This window comes from Puntigrus tetrazona, chromosome 22 (assembly GCF_018831695.1).
Source record: "Puntigrus tetrazona isolate hp1 chromosome 22, ASM1883169v1, whole genome shotgun sequence".
Classification (NCBI taxonomy): Eukaryota; Metazoa; Chordata; class Actinopteri; order Cypriniformes; family Cyprinidae; genus Puntigrus; species Puntigrus tetrazona.
In genome coordinates, this window is record NC_056720.1 from 814,030 (window position 1) to 831,628 (window position 17,599).

A 17,599-nucleotide genomic window follows, 5' to 3' on the forward strand; every position below is an offset into this window, starting at 1 on the left:
ACCGGTCCCCAGGACTAACACACCCTCTGTTTGACAGATATGAACACGAGAGGCCGTGTGTTTGAAGACGTGATATCACGGTAGTACTGTGATCAAAGGCAGACCCGAGGTCTAACAGAACCAAAGCCATGGACTGCAACTAACACGATCTCAATCAAAAGCTCCTTAGAACCACTTTCTGTATGTTCTGTGCAAGTTTTCATCATGAGATCAAACTAAACGAAGACAGCTAGCTGAAATAAGTTAGATTTTATTCGATCTCACACTGATTTCAAGTAATTATCTGTTCTAGATTAAGCTAACTCCTCTAAACCGCTCTGCTGGGTGTTGTATGCATAGCTTGTTAGCGTTAGCTCGAAGTTAAAGTCAAAAGCACCTCCTCGTCTCTATAATGCAAGGGTTTGTGAGTAAAAGAGAAAAAACAACATGAACAGAGGCACAAAAATCCTGCGGAACGCATGCAGGCCTTATATTTAACAAAAGTGAGACATGAGAGACTAAACGCAGGCACGGAGGTGAGCTTTAGGCCACAACGCTGCCATAAAACCTTCATGAGAATAAAAACACACGCTGCCGGTAAAACGGCTCGGACACTCCTTCATAATCGGTTTTGATTGTTTTACACATTTTATAACAGCGCAGTCATCAGAACCAACAAACAACAGCGCTGGACGTATGAGGAGAAACCATAGAGACGGTTTATAATTGATGTGAGGACTCTGGGAAAGTGAAAGCTGCAGGTTTAATGATTGTCTGAGGGCCGATCGCTGGAGCTCCGCCCCCTGGGCGTGGCTTACGGGCAGCGCTCACACGGTTCCAGTAAGAGGCGTCGCCCGCTGGAGCCCCGCCAGACACACCTGCTCCACAGGTACGGCTCTCAGTGCAGCTCATTACCTAACCCCAGTCCTGCAGAGCGACTAACAGGAACCAATAATAGTCACACGACCAGAGGAGAGGGCATCAGGGATTATAATAATAAATCAAATAAAACATGCAAATGTCTCAAACAGTTCAAATATAATAATGTAGAACATAAATAAATAAATAAATCATACGATAATCATTTATATGAGTGTATGAGATATAAATAATCAATCACACACACATACACACATATATATCTTAAATTTTATGTGTGTGTTTTCTGTTTTGTTGAAAATTATTCATATATAATTACTTACAGATGAAAGAATAGATGAAAGAGTCTTTGGGTTCTTTTAATGAGGCTTAAGAGACAATCTGAAGGTTTTAGGGACGTATCCTGAAGACAAGTGACATCCTGGAGGTCCTGTGAGATGGAGCTGATGTTGAGGAGCAGAGTTCAGGGTTTCAGCCAATCAGAGCAGACCTGGGCTCTGACCGTTGATCAGATCATTTGTGAACATCATACTTGAGTTCAGACGCCTCTTTAATGTTCACTTTCACTGAATGCCGAGATGTGAGACGCTCTGGTTCCCGGTGAACACCACGGAGGCTGAGAACATCACTTACTAGAGCACTTTGATCGGGTTTCTCTGGCGCTTCGAGGATCAAACGATTCAGCTTTGAGTTCATGTTTAGATGCGTGTCTCTGTCAGTCTAGCTGTGTCCTGCGTTCATCACTTCAAACTAAAAGAGAAGCTCAACCCAACGATTCAGTTCAGTCTAGTTCTTCTTATATTGTGTACTACGTTTCTTTCGTTTTATATTATTATATACCTTTGCAATTCTTTGACAAATTTCACTGTTCAGAACTTTTAATTGATTTAATTTACAGTGTTATATTTTACATAATCACCCTTACAGTTTACACACAACATTTAGTGCAAAAAATATTAATCTGAAGATTACTGCAATAAAAGCTACTGGACTTATACGTTTTTCATTTACTGATATATATATATATATAGATATGCTCACACACAAAGTAAATAGACAGGCATTCCTAGAGAAGTATGACATAAGTATAATAAGTTAAGATAAACGATGTCTGTGTTTCTGCCGGTAAGACGGACCACAGATGGCACAGATTCAACATCACTGTCTGAACTTAAAAGAATCAGGAACAAAAGTCTTCAGCTTCAGGGAAGTAAACAGCAGAAAGACTATCAATATCAGAGATTATATAACAAGAGTCTAGTGCACGAGTCGTTTAGAGAAACAGAAGATGCACACACTCTCTCACACACACACACACACACACACACACACACACACACACACACACACACACACACACACACACACACACACACACACTCTCTCACACACACACACACACACACACACACACACACACACACACACACACACACACACTCTCACACACTCACACACACACTCACTCTCACACACTCACTCACACACACATACACACACACTCACTCTCACACACACACACACTCTCACACACACACACACACGATGCTGAATCAACAGATAAAGTGTTGAAGATGAACGTTCTCACAACTTGCACTTTAACGTTTTATAAACGTTGCAACAAAACCTTTTAAAGCGATGTGAATGGAACAATCCTGAACATTTGATTTACGTTCTCGTAACGTTGATCGGAAACATTCTTTAAACCGACTTTCAGAAAGGTCCTTACGATGTTCTGTACCTGAATGTTCAAAGAAACGTTTTTATAACCATTAAATAACATTATAAATGCGACAAGATTTTTCTAAATATTACAAGTAAACAATTACATAAGAATTCTAGGTAATACGGAAAGCATAACACCTTTTAAGTAACATTATAATTGCAACAAGAAAACTGGAGATCTTTGCGGTTTAAGAATATCATAAGGGGCCTTTTTTAATACTGTCCTGATCACGAGAAGAGAACTGACCGTTTGACTGAAGCTACTCGTGTTAGCAGGAGTGATGCGTGTTAGTGGGTAGTTAGTGTGTGATGCTGCTAGTTAACTGCAGCTGGTGATCATCGAGCCGAAGACACACACATTCTGCATGCCTTTATTTCCCAAACCGGTTCTGGTGGGTTAAGTATGTGCTTTTTGACTTGTTTACACAACCTTGACTTGACTTTCACGGCCGATGCGGACGAGCAGATAAACCTGACCTGGTTGGACTACCCGCTCGGAGCGACTGGTCAAACCGGCTCCAGAATCTCATCATCTGACCTCGGAGAAACCTACGGAGATGATTTAATAGAACGGAGTCATCAAGACTTCAGCAGCTGGTCCTGAAGGGTCACTCCGGAAACCACGGTTACTAACAAGATGACGACGTCATGTTGAACACCTTAGCAACTGCATAGCAATGCCCTAGCAACCACATAAAACCAGTCCAAACTCAACAGCACAGAAAGTGCTGCAAAAGCACAACACAAAAAGACAAGCAGCTGCATAGCAACACCACTTAGATACCAAGCAACATCCTTATTATTACTCAGAATACCATAGAAACGTCATAGCGACGCCATGGTAACCATTTAGATACCCTAGCAACATCATTATTTGTACTCAGAATACCATAGAAACTTCATAGGAACACCCTGGCAACCACGTCATCCTCAGTTGTATGTACTATACGCCCTAGCAACCATACAAGTAACAGAAGTACCAAAACATAACGTTTGGGGTTTTTTTGTTGTTAAACATATATAAGCTCAGCTCAGGTGACAAACAGTAACAATTAAACGTAATGTATTACTTTCTATAAAAAGTAACTGAAGTACAGAATATTAATGCCCTAGCAACCACTTAGCAACCACATAAAAAAGCATCAGAAACCAGTCTAAACTCAACAGCACAGAAAACGTTGCAAAGCACAGCACAAAATACAAGCAGCTGCATAGCAACACCACTTAGATACCAAACAACATCCTTATCACTCAGAATGCCATAGAAAGTCATGACGATGCCGTGGTAACCATTTAGATACCCTAGCAACATCCTTATTATTACTCAGAATACCATAGAAACATCATAGCAACACCCTGGCAACCACTTCATCCTCAATTGTATATACTATATTCCCTAGCAACCATACATCAATCAGAGTACCACAGCAACAGTGTAGCAACACCCTAGCAACCATTCTGATCTCTTAACTAAAACACAGCATAACAAGACCATAACCAGCGTTGAGAGTAACATTAGAAGTAATGCAAGTTAATAAAGTTAATAAAGTAATGGATTATTTCAAATAATTAACACAACGTAACGTTTGGGTTTTAGTTGTTAAACATATATAAGCTCAGCTCAGGTGACAATTAAACGTAATGTATTACTTTCTGTAAGTAACTGAAGTACCGCAATATTAAACGGAGTAAAGCAGTATTATAACATTACTTTAAAGAGTAACTTTCCCCAACTCTGCTGGTAACCGTGCAGCTGTAAATGCCCTAGCAACCGCATAGCAACAGAGTTAAAGCCATGTATTTGATGAAAGTGTGATAGGTGACTGAAGCAGGTGTGTGATGGAGGGAGTTTATTAAACGAGTGCGTCTCGGTTCAGACGCGGACCTGATCTTATGTAAAGAGAGAAGAACCGGTGCGTCCGGTGCAGCAGGTTCCTGAACACAGGAATGAAAGCGCTGGGTCTGACAACACACACACACACACACACACACACACACAGCTCTCGGCTCTCAGGGTTATCATGTTCAGTCTGCACGGCGCGACACAAACCTCCCGAAATCAAAGCACATGACTTGAGGAGAAGACGTCTTCAGAAGATCTCAGTGATCCGCTGCCCCCCGCTGGACAGAAACCACACGACAGCTCCATCCTCTAGATGCGTTTAAATCTCTTTAACTGATCGGTCATAAATAAATAAAAATGTAAAACGTTTTTTTTTCAGCTTTATTTAATCAGCAAAATACTTTAATTGTTTAACGTTATATGCTTTTGCATTTTCCGCGTTGAATGGGAAAGACCAAAAATACCACCACCATCATCATCATCATCATCATCATCATCATCATCATCATCATCATCATCATCATCATCATCATGCTCGTCAGAATGCCTCATAAACCCCTCTCTGAACAGCAGTGACGTGACGGAGATGATTTCTCCTCGGTTCTTGACCTGAAGATGAGGAACCCAGGCCTTCATCAGCCCCTCCACGTCACGAAACTCAGACACTATTTCAAGAACAGCAGGATAAGAATAGCTCTTTCACACACACTGTGAACAAAGACGGGGCTTTTCTCCGTAATTACACGACGGTTTATCAGCCTTTGTGTCGCAATGTCATTGTGTCTGAAGAGAGTGAAGAAATACCTGGGTCATGAACGCTGTGTGTGTGTGTGTGTGTGTGTGTGTGTGTGTGTGTGTGTGTGTGTGTGTGTGTGTGTGTGTGTGTGTGTGTGTGTGTGTGTATACACTCCTACACTAATTTTAGAAAGAACATTTCAACAAAGATGCAATAAATCAATCAAAACTGACTGAAAAGACATATATAAATGTTACTAAAGATTTTCCGATAAACTTCTATTCATCTGTGAATCCTGAGAAGGATCAAACGCGTCGCTCATCTCACGCTGTGATTGATGTTACTTCAGAAAAAACATCTCACCAACCACAACGTTTCGATACATTCGTGTCTATGTTATTTTTTATTAATAAATACTTCAAATGGACTTTTTACGTCAAAGCCAAAAAAACCCCAAACACTTAATTTTCAAATACAATTGAGTAAATTGCCTTTCCGGTCATTGAGATGAACTTCCTGTGGGTGTGTTTAACTTTTAATGTGTCAGCCCATGATCATGTTAAAAATATCCAAACAAACATATACATGATAAAGTCAATATTAATGAAAGGCTCTTAGATCCACAGCTTCACTCCAAAGAGTGGTTTTGATAGCATTCTTCTTTAAGTTCTTAAAATGATATTTGTGTTTTTTTAAGGTTTAAGAATTGTATATAAATGAATATTTTCCACCTGGTCATTTCTAAACACCCTGCATGTTCTTGTGAAGGAGAAGCACGCGTGATCTTCAGCGCATCTTCACTGACCTCTAGAGCCGAGTCCCAGACACTGAACAGACTCGAGATCATTCACACGTTCAGAGCACGCGTTTATTTACAGCAGAGCAAAACATGATCTAAACATACATATCTTAACCGATGTTGCTTTATTACATTGAACGCACTTCTGAAGTTATTCATGTGTAAAGTGTGTGCAGAGACGGAAGATCTCGGGATTGATTTAACCTCAAAAAAACTAACAAATCGAAACAGCTTACAATACTGAATAAAGCGCACTCAACCCAATCAGCTGTCTCTGGAAAGACTTCTTAAAATAGAAATAATGCGTTTGGCGTTTCTGTTTTCGTATGTTTGGGAAACTTCTCAAATATCATCCTTCAGTAGAGATGAAGCTGATTAAAGTCTGACACACAGCGGTCTTCTGATCAGAGGCACGCATCTAAACTCAGTCCTGCTGAGCATCTTCTCCATTCATCAGGAGTCTTTCCACGGGTTTTATTTCTTGCGTTTTTCCAGATGATCTCTTTCCTCTTCTTCTCAAGAGATATTACAGGATCGTGGTGTTCTCTGATCGGTGTGGAGCGATCAAGACTCGTGAGGTTTAATACTCGCCCTCTAGAGAAGAGTGAAGCTCATCAGGTCAGACTGAAGGTCGATGATTTTAGCTTGACTTAAAAGTGTAGGAAGAAATTTCAGCGTTTTCATAAAAACCTAAGATTGGGGAAATGTGTGATTATGTGACAGTCCTAAGAAAACGAGAGAAGAAATCGGTTTAGGGTGGTTTTACTGGTTAAAAGGGCTATTTAGTAATGGTTGCTATATTATATTTGTGGTGGGATTCTGTGACGGTTTCTCTTTTCCAAACAAACTTTCCACTTTTCTGAGTCGACGATCTTCCACAAGGGGGCGTTTTATCCTGGCGCTCTTCAAGAGCCGGACGAGAAACTAGAGGAGCAGAACTTGTCGAGATGATCAGACTGGAGCTCTCTCTCATCAGCAGCACATAGTTTGATCCCCAGATCCGTCGCGATGCTGCTGCGCGCTTTATTCGCTCTGATCGTGTTCGCCGGCTCCGTTCAGGCGGATAAACGCGCGGCGGAGATGAAAACGAGTCTGATGCAGTCTCCACCATCCTCATCCTCATCCTCATCCTCCTCAGCGCTGGAGATAGGACGTGATGATGGAGACGCGGACGCGCGCGCGCCGAGACTTCCGCGCGGCTCCAAGCACAAGCAGCAGCAGCAGCGCGAGCGGAACGCGCCCCGGACCCCGCGCCCGCGCCCCGACCCCGACGCGTTCTTCACCACGCCGCGCACGTTCAACGGCTCGCTGCGCGTCCACAACCCGCTGTTCCCGCTCACGGAGGAGTCGTACAGCGCGTACGCCGTCATGCTGCTCGCGCTCGTCGTGTTCTCCGTGGGCATTGTGGGTAACCTGGCGCTCATGTGTATCGTGTGGCACAACTATTACCTGAAGAACACCTGGAACTGCGCGCTGGCCAGTCTGGCGTTCTGGGACTTCATGGTCCTGTTCTTCTGCCTGCCGGTGGTCATCTTCAACGAGCTGACCAAGAGGAGACTGATGGGAGATCTGTCCTGCAGGATAGTGCCCTACGTGGAGGTGTGTGACCAATCAAATCATTATCAGTCGTTAATTAATCAACCAATCAGGCCGTCTGTTCATAAGGGACCTAGATCCACGAAGCAGTCAAAACATCATCTGAAGGTCGAATAAACAATCTGGTTTGTTAGGATCAGACAGTATTTAGCTGAGATGCATCTACTTGAATATCTGAAATCTAAGGGTGCAAAAAAATATTGCGTGACCATTCTGAGAACATTTAAAGAGAATCCACAATGCTAATAAACATTAGCGAAACTTCCTTACATACTAACATATTTTTATTAACGTCTGAAAAACATTATTAAACTCCAAGTGATGTTGCTGATTTAACTTTGAGAGAACCTTCTGAGAAATAATCTTTCATCTATCTATATTCGCTTTGGATAAAAGCGTCTGCAAAATGACTAAATGTAAATGTAAATCTAATGTTTCTGTACTTCAATGTTTTGCTAACGTTCCCATTATAAAACATTACAAAATGTCCTCTGAAAAGTACAAGATGTAATTTTTTTAGTTGGTTATTCAAACGTTAAGTGAGCGTTCCATATAACAAACGTTGCGGGAACGTTCATCTTGAATGTCCTTTCAGCTTTCAGAAGCGAGTTTGTTACAGTAATTAAAACATTTAAGGGAAAAATAAATCAATGTATTTATCTGGACATTCGTATAACGTTGAAATGCTACTACTTGATTCAGGATGTTCAGGGAATGTTTAGAAGTAACATTACCACAATGTTTGTAAAATGATCAAATCGAATGGTTGAATAACCAGTCATTTTTGTCAGAACATTGGCGCTTTGATCATTCGATGGAAATTAACAAATAAAGCTGTACGGTAACATCGCGCATACAGCATAGTTTTGCTAGCGGGGTAGTATTATTAAAGGCCATAAAACTATGAACGTTTGTGTGTAACTTTGAGAGAACCTTCCCAGAACATTAGCTGGGTATCTAAACACAACTCATTACATTTACACCATGTCTAAGAAAGTTGCTAATACCACAGTACGTTTTTTTAAAGTGAACAAACTAGCCATCATAATCAATCAGAGTCGGTGTGTGGCATTGTGGGTAGTTTCTTGAGTTAATTTTCCAGCCTCCTCTTTACAGCACCAGCTCTCCTGATTGTCATGGAAATGAGATCTCCGGGTAATTAGCGGCACTAATTGGGCCGATTAGCGTGTTTAGAGTGTGTGAATGAGTGTTTAGAGTGTGTTTTAAGGGCAGGACTGTTTGCCTGTCTGTTGACCCACTTCTGAGGCCCTGAAACATTTGATCATATGGTAGTATATTAACATATTAGAGGAGATGCAAATCAAATCAACATTCTGTATAATATGCAACAACACTTACTGACTAGTGATGGACTTTCACTTTCTGACCAATGGACTTTAAAGCACTTTTAAGAGATGGACTGTGTCAAAGCAGCCTGTGTAATCACAGCAGGATTTAACTCAGAAGTGTGTATGTTAATGAGGAGTGTTTGTTCCCGTGTGTTTCAGGTGACGTCTCTCGGCGTGACCACCTTCACTCTGTGTGCGCTCAGCATCGACCGCTTCCACTCGGTGACCAGCGTCCAGCCTCGGCCGCGGCAGGTGGAGTCCTGTCAGTCCATCCTGGCCAAGCTGTCGGTGATCTGGGTGGGGTCCCTGGTCCTGGCGGCCCCGGAGCTGCTGATGTGGCGTCTGGAGCAGGAGGTGTCCCCGCGGACGGGTCTCCCGCTGGACTCGTGCGGTCAGCAGCCGTCCGTGACGCTGCCCGAGACGCTCTACTCGCTGGTCCTGACCTACCAGCAGGCCAGGATGTGGTGGACCTTCGGATGCTTCTTTTGCTTGCCGCTGCTGTTCACCGGCGCGTGTCAGCTGCTCACGCGGCACGTGGCGGACGAAAACGCCAAGAGCGTCCGTCCATCATCTTCGTCGTCTTCAGCGTCTTCCGCGTCTTCGTCACCGAAGAAGAAGCAGCGGCGAGAGCGTCAGCTGACCCGCACCGTGGTGGCGCTGGCGTCCGTTTACGCCCTTTGCAGTTTGCCGGAAAACGTCTGGAACTTCGTTCTGGCTTACGCGGGCATAGAGGTGGGCGTGGCCACACGGGCTCTCCTCGCTCTGATTGGCCAGTTCCTGTTGTTCGTGCGGGCGGGAGCGACGCCCATCCTGTTGCTTTGCATCTGTCGGTCTCTCGGCCAGGCGTTCATGGACTGCTGCTGCTGCTGCTGCGACGAGTGTCTTCCGGATCCTTCGTCGTCAACGACGTCTTCGTCTTCATCCACTAACGCCACGGCTGTCTCCTCGTCCCTGTCCTCGCCCGTCTCCGTCCAGGAGGAGAAGCTGAAGATTGTGTCCGGAACATCGCCCGCGGTGTTCTTCGATAAAGTGAAGGACGGTCCAACTGAGCTGATCATCGGAACACCGTGTTGATCTGGAAACTGTGAAGGAAACATCATCCATCGCTAACACTCTTAAAGGGACAGTTCACACAAAAATCATCATTCTGTTGCCTTTTAAATGTTCCAAACTTGTTTTACTTTTTTAAAAAGTGTTAATAAATTATTGCGATACTTTATTGAATTTAAAATATTCTAAAATACAAATATAAGCGACAGTATTATCGTGCCAGCACTCACTGCTGGATGAGGAGAGTTAAACGCAGAAATGCAAATCTTCGACTACGTCCAATCACAATCTTGTTTTCTCTTGATTTAAAATCTTCGATTAGTTGCTGTATTTTAGTCTGTAAGTGTGTTTTGTTTTTAGATTCATCCCTTCTACACTACAGAAATACAAATTGTGAACTTTATTGTATTTCTTTGGAATTAATAACTAATAATTGATCTGTAAACATTGTACTGCTGGAAGGACAGTTGCGGCAAACTTGAAAACATTGTATTTTTATGCACGTAACTGATTTCTGTCTTTACATTGTCAGTGTTTAAAAATGAAAGTATTGGAAAAGCAGAAATCATCTTCTCGGATCCACCTTTATATGATAAAGTTTTGTGTTTTATTGAGTCTGTCTCTCAAATATCAAAGATTTTCTGCTGGAATTAAACGACTTGGTTTACAAACTCTCGGCAGAGACGAACGACTCGACGAACTCTGAGAAGATACTGAAGAAACTTTGCAACTTTAACACGTTAGATAGCATTGATTACATTAGCAAAGTGAACCTATATAGCTGTATAGCCGAACAGATTCTTAGCATGAGATCTTTTGTATTTCTTCTTTTGTACTTTGTTGCAGCCAATAAAAGTTTTAAAGAGTTTGAATATGTCGGGAAACTCTGTTTATCGCACACAAACGCTTAAAGGATTTGTACTTATGTGACCCGTCTGTGTGAAAGAATTGGACACACAGTTGAACTGCTGTCTCTTGGCCGTTCTGAAGTGATTTTCCTCCTACAGTAGATTCTCAGGAGGAGTCGTGGGGGCCCATAAGGGCCGTATTGTTCCCGAGCCGCGGCCCCCGCGCTGAATATCAATAGCGGCCCCTGAGCGGTTGCTACGCAACTGTCACACGCCAGCTTTCGGCATTCAGACTCCAAACAGCAGCAGACCAGAAACAGACGCGACATTCTCTCGGATGGCCGGTCGTCGTGGAGACGGGACCCTCGCGCCGATGAGGGTAACACGGAGGGGCTGTTCCACGGGAAGAATGGGGTAACAAGTAATCCGGGGTGGATTAAACGCTCTGCGCCGTCGTGAACCGTACTGAATGAGGTCAAGAGTGTGTTCTACTCATTCAGGGAGGCTTTTAGAAAGAACTTTCTGAAGCTGATTTTTTGGAACGGTCTTGAAGTTAGTCGTGTGTTAAACCTCAGAACACAAGGGGTGACTGAATTCTGGTTATACCAGCTGATATACAGGTAAACATCACAATAGTTCATGCTAGACTACAGAACTTGACCAGAAAGTGAAAACCAACCGCAGAAGAACTAGTTTTCAGAACAGCGTCCCCTGTGGTCAACTTCTGCAAAATGCCTATATTTTATATAGTTTATGTCAAATTAAATTACTTACAATTAGGCTAGTTACGTTTTACGGATTACATAAGTAATAAATTATTCACAATCTCCCCAATTCCTCTGCTTCATAATTAGGGCGTTTCCTTTTAGATGTCAAACACACGTCTACTAGATGTCTTTAAGATGTATGATGTAGACCGTATGTAGAACATCTGACAGACGTCCGTCAAACACTTTCCAGATCAAGATCTTTAACAGACATCTCGCAGACATACATGTGCTATCCATATTACCTAAAATAATGGTTTACGTTCGAATTATTAATTAACGATTTTGTGACGTATTATTTAAATGTAAAAGTGTTGTTGACAGTTAACGCTCCCCTGCTATTGGGAGAACATTCGATTATTAGTGTACTGTTGCTATGGCGACTGCCTCAGGTGAACACGACTAAAAAATACTAAACGATTATTGAAATTACAGGCTCTGATAAACCTGTAATCAAACTTAAAAATTACTACTCGTTTCAACTTTTGAAGCGGTCCCCAGCCTCAGGTGTCAACAGGGTTTTTTAAAACACAAACAAAAAAGAACAAAAACTAACTTCCGACATTTTTCTATCAATATTTAAAACATAAACCCATAGCTTATTATCAAATTAAAGCGCTCAGTATCTTATTGTTGCTATGGTGACTCTTCAGGTGCACCCAGATGGAAAGTGAAAAATACACCATCTGTGTAACTTAGATTACAACTTATAATGTAAACTAACCCAAACAGCACACATACTAAAACAGAACTCATGAACGCCGTCCCAGAGGTCCACAAAAGGAGGTTTTGTCACATCTGATGGACTTCAGTGGATAGTTTGGTATGAACCCACACAGTGTCCCTGATAGAGGATTATTTTGTCACGGATGTGCATTCATGAATGATAATCAGCGTCGTAAAAATACCGATTCGACACAGAAAACAGTACCGTGCTGTAACCGTGTTTTAACGACATGGGAAAGCGCAATACTGTAGTGTAAAAACAAGCTCCTCGCAGCCTGCCTGTGTGTGTGTGTGTGTGTGTGTGTGTGTGTGTACTCACTGAGGAGCCGTGTGTGTGTTGTGTGTTGTGTGTGTGTGTGTACTCACTGAGGAGGCGTGTGTGTGTGTGTGTGTGTGTGTGTGTACTCACTGAGGAGGCGTGTGTTGTGTGTGTGTGTGTGTGTACTCACTGAGGAGTCGTGTGTGTGTGTGTTGACGGCTCTCTGACACTGTTTGTTTAGTTCCTCTGAGGGAGATGGAAGCTCAGCGTGGGATCGCCGTGGAAACCCTCTCAGAGCCGCTCCAGATCCCCGCCGGCTCGCCGGAACCGACCGCGTCCCTCTGGACATCCGCTCGTTAGCCCGCGCTCCGTCACCGTCTCCACGACAACGCTGACCTCTGACCTTCTCACATCCTACCGGCTGAATAGCAGAGCCAGAGTCCCAAACCGGTCCAAAACCAACAGCGGCCAGGGGTCTGACGGGATGAACGTGCGCACGAACCCCGCCGACTCGATAAAACCAGCAGAACGCGCGCGCACTTTTTTAAATAAAAGAAGCGCGAAAGTCGCCAAAAAGCCGTTGGCGTTCAGCAGGGTCGTTGAGGGCTCAGATCTCTGATACTGTGTAATCTAAATGTAAAATCAATTATTTAAAAAGGCATTGCCTTTTAATGTTCAAGCCAGTTAGTTAATCAGAGAAGAGAATACATTTCAGAGATTAAGAGATTTCATTATATTTAATAATTAATCAGGGAAGTATTTGTATGTCTCTGCTGCCCTCTGGTGGTGAAGTTAAAGACTTGCATACTGCTCTCTTTAGTACACACTACTACACTCCTGTTTTTCATGAAGTATAGTAATTAAACACGGGCACAGTATATACTATATAATGCAGAAATACAGTATGATAGCATGTTTATTCTGAATGGTAATTTTCCCATCATGTCAAAACTATACATTGAACTTTTTATTCCCCTAATAAAGCTCCTTAACATTGTCTTTTATTTTAAAGCGAATTTCACGAAGTACATTTTGGTGCAGTATCACTGAATTAGACTTAAAGAAAGAACAAGCCGTGCTTCTGAGAGGGAAATCATTTAATTTCATTTTTAAATAATCTGTAAATAACAAGAACAACATGTACAGTTATCACCGCGAGTACGAGAGAATAGAAAGATCCCAAATGAAGAACTGAACTGATCGAGTCTGGTACAGAAACACCGGTCACGTGACTGCTTTAAAAAGTTACTTGTCCATATAAAGAGGGGGAAAGAACATCGTCAAGCTCCGGTCCAATCACACGCTGATTATACAGTAACTATGGCAACCGGCTCCATCCCATAATGAATTCATGCAAAGGGGGGAAAGCGCGTGACTCCCCAGCAAACAAATGAGCGCGACGCCGTTACAAATGATTTAAAAAAAATCAAAACAAACATTATGGCCACATGTAATTAGACATAAAAAAATAATAATAAAATCAACACGCGTACAGAAGTCGAGTAGAGCCCAGAGGAGCTCGTGTCCATGAAGAAAAGCAGAAAAACTAACGTTCTGCGATCAGCGTTCAATTAAGTAACGCAACGCAACAAAGTGACGTCAGACCGCACTGCACACAAAGTCTCGCGATAGTTGGAATCCTCTTTACCAACCAAGCGAATAAAGAAAATGACTTCATTAGTATAAATTCGTAAAACGATGTCGTTACAATCAACAAAGTTGATTTGGTTACACCGACTTCTAAGAGACGTCTAGTCCACGTTAAGCAGCAAAGTCAATTGCGATCAGAACTTCACGAGAACGACTTCCGTTCAAATCTGAAGTGAACTTCAACCATTCGTCAAGAGCGACGTCAAAGGCGTTTCTGAACGTGATCACGCAACCAAACTGCGTGAAAACCGCGCTGCTGTTAATTATGAATATTACTTCATAGGTTGACTTTGCAAACTACTTTGTGAAAATCAACTTTATCATACTATTTTATGTTATTTACTTCGTAAATACCCGCTAGCGTCAACAAAGCTGTTAGCGTCACTTCTCAACGACAGTAATATCGTAGTAAAAACACCTTTTGTAAGTAAGGTTATCGCTGTAACCAGTGTCGTAACATCTAAGTGAAGTGTAACACGACTTCGTAACACGTGCAGCGGCGTCCATGGCCGCCATTTTGTTGCATTGAGTCGTTCGCTGCCATGAACTCAAGACTAGGGTGAATATAAAGTGATCAACAGCTGCGAAAAATCAACAGAGTAAACCTTCGGCATTTATAAAGTAAATATTCTAGTCTACTTGACGGCCAACAAACACCATCACACACACACTCTCTCTCACTCTCACACACACACACACACACACAATCCATTTGTTCAGATTGCTGTGATATGAGCGGGGTCTTCTTTATTATTATTATTATCATTATTTTTTATCATCGTAGGACGCTAATCACACTAAGACAAACACCGTGACGCTCGGGAGGGAGATCTCATTTGGTTTAAGTTGCTATTTACATAATCCAGTTGAAAAACACTGTGAAAAAACATGAGTAAAAACATGCCAAAAACAACCAAAACATGTCAATTTACATATGTATAATCTACCGGTGCGTTCATAAACCGTTATGATTCAGGCCAGAGACATCCGCACGCGTGACGAGAACAAAACTGTAAACGAAATAAAGCGATAAAAATCATCTTCTCTCCCGAAAAACACTGGAATAAGCAGGAGATTCGCGCAGGGTTCGCCTCATCTCGAGTCCCGGCGAAAAGAAAAGAAAACACTGATGATGCTCTGCATGCGCTCGCAGACCGACGGTCCTAAAAAATGTAAAATAAAATAAAGAATAACTCGATTGGAATGGTTGCCATGACAACCAACCCACGTCGACGACAAGGCCGCAGTCGCAGCGACTCAAAAGAAACGTATAAAACCTTCATTTGGACGCGTTAAACTCTTCAAAATGATTCGTGTGCTTTCAGATAAAAAGATTTCGTAATGCTACAATATTAACGCAAACCATGTGACCTCGATGCCGACGTGACGTCTCGTTCTTTTAAAAAAACAGCGACGCTAGCACTGGGTCATGCTAACAGGCTAATAATACTAACGAGTAATATCTTGCTAAACGCAAAACAATAGTGTACGTTAACGAATTCTCTCAGTGAACGACCAGAGAGCACGTGGAATGTTCTCGCGACGCTGGAACGCTAAAAACAAGATGGCGGCGCGAACAGCCAAAATCACGTGAGCTTCGAGCGCCGGTTCCGGTTCGGTCCCGTCTCCGAGCAAGCACGCGGCGCGCCATGTGACTTCAAGACGAACCGTAAAAAAGCACATTCAAGTAAAAGTAAAAATCAACGTTGAAACGATGTAAATGATGTGGATTAGTTTATAAGAACAGAGGGAGGGGCGGAGGCTTGTTTGTTTAGAACCAAATCAAGAGCGCCTAAAATGCAGTTGATCACATGATGCGGTTGCTCCAATCAGATGCCGGCTCCGCCTCCTCAGCTCCGTCGGGTCCGAGAGTGCTGGATCAGCCACTGTAGTGTGATATCTGGAACACATGACCACGAGCTCATTAACATATGACCCGCCCACCCGCCCGCCTGACGTCAAGACACTTCTCCGAGGTACGTAACGGTTTTTCAAAGTAAAATAAAGCTAGTCACCTGAAAAGAGCCACCGAGTGACAAAAACGCTGAAGAACGAGTACAATAAGGAGCGTGTAAACACAAAGAACTTGATAAATAATCTTTGATTGATATACGTGAGCCTTGAGCACGAAACCGGTCATAAGGGTCAACTTTCTGAAATAGATTTATACAAAAGCTAAAAGCTGAACGTCTGAGATACAACTATTAGAAAGGAATCCGAGGGAGCAAAAAATATATATACGGTATACGTCCTGAAGCTGTTATTAAAGCGCTTTCATCGACGTCTTACCGATGTTGTCCTTCTCCTTGCAGGAGATGGAGTAGCAGCAGATCTCTCGGTCCTGGATGGCAGACAGGTTCCTGCAGATCAGAACATTTAAGAAGAGCTTTCAGTCCTCAGATCGCGCTCAGATCTTTCAATGCTCTGTGGACTCACATTCTCTCGATGAGCTCCTTCTCGTCCAGAGCTCCGGGAAGATCTCGCTTATTGCCCAAAACCAGGACCTGAGGAGAAGCGCACGCTGTTACGATCAGACGCTCACACGGAGAGCACGGGGTTAATGAAACTCACCGGGATCCCCTGCAGCTGAGGTTTGTCGAGCAGGTTGTGCAGCTCGTTCTTCGACGCCTCGATCTTCTCCGGATCGGCCGCGTCAACCATGTACCTGAACGACACGAGCAGGCCGTTAGAAACACACCACACCACACCACAGCTGAGAGGATGAGTGTACTCACACGATAGCACTGACCCCGCGACAGTATCTCTCCCACATGCTCCTGAAGGCGCTGCTCCTGAAGCAGCGCTGACACACACACACACACACACAGAGAGAGAGACACAGAGACACACACACACACACCCACAGCTACACACACACACACAGAGAGAGAGAGACACACACAGAGAGAGAGACAGAGACACACACACACACACAGAGAGAGAGAGACACACAGAGACACACAGACACACACACACACACACACACACACACACACACACACACACACACACACACACACACACACACACACACACACACACACAGACACACAGAGACACACACACAGAGACACACACACACACACACACACACACACACACACACACACACACACACACAGAGACACACACACACACACACACACACACACACAGAGAGACACACACACACACACACACACACACACACACACACACACACACACACACACAGACACACACACACACACACACACACACACACACACACAAATGATAAAACAAAGTACTTTGATATAATGTTGGGTGTTATTTTAAACATTAATCACAATGTAACAGTGCTCTGATTTTTATTCTTTTATTTGATTACATCAATTTAAATGCTTTTTTATATTATATATTTTTTAAAGATCA

At 43.0% G+C, this 17,599-nt stretch overlaps 2 protein-coding genes and 1 long non-coding RNA gene across 3 annotated transcripts in view; 2 read left to right on the forward strand and 1 right to left on the reverse strand.

The window, feature by feature from the left end:
* Positions 1-6,369: 6,369 nt before the first annotated feature.
* On the forward strand, positions 6,370-10,824 carry gpr37l1a (G protein-coupled receptor 37 like 1a). Its single transcript, XM_043223648.1, has 2 exons — positions 6,370-7,560; positions 9,066-10,824. Exons 1-2 carry the CDS (start codon positions 6,970-6,972, stop codon positions 9,978-9,980), a joined length of 1,506 nt encoding a protein of 501 aa, XP_043079583.1. The 5' UTR covers positions 6,370-6,969; the 3' UTR covers positions 9,981-10,824.
* A 297-nt stretch (positions 10,825-11,121) lies between these two features.
* LOC122328050 lies at positions 11,122-15,086 on the forward strand. Its single transcript, XR_006247765.1, has 2 exons — positions 11,122-11,424; positions 12,798-15,086. It is a non-coding gene; the product is annotated as an uncharacterized LOC122328050 (long non-coding RNA).
* The window catches only part of arl8a (ADP-ribosylation factor-like 8A), a 5,791-nt gene continuing 1,827 nt past the window's right edge, over positions 13,636-17,599 (reverse strand). The window contains exons 3-8 of the mRNA XM_043223751.1: positions 17,067-17,072; positions 16,942-17,009; positions 16,778-16,871; positions 16,643-16,710; positions 16,496-16,566; positions 13,636-16,106 (exon numbers count right to left, since the gene is read on the reverse strand). Coding sequence (XP_043079686.1) covers positions 16,057-16,106; positions 16,496-16,566; positions 16,643-16,710; positions 16,778-16,871; positions 16,942-17,009; positions 17,067-17,072 — 357 coding nt within the window. The 3' untranslated portion in view covers positions 13,636-16,056. The remainder of the gene's footprint in view (positions 16,107-16,495; positions 16,567-16,642; positions 16,711-16,777; positions 16,872-16,941; positions 17,010-17,066; positions 17,073-17,599) is intronic.

Bases quoted from the DNA above. Each gene is read 5' to 3' on its own strand.
- gpr37l1a (XM_043223648.1), top strand. From the start codon at position 6,970: ATGCTGCTGCGCGCTTTATTCGCTCTGATCGTGTTCGCCGGCTCCGTT. The intron at 7,561-9,065 runs GTGTGTGACCAA...CGTGTGTTTCAG, and splicing joins GGATAGTGCCCTACGTGGAG to GTGACGTCTCTCGGCGTGAC.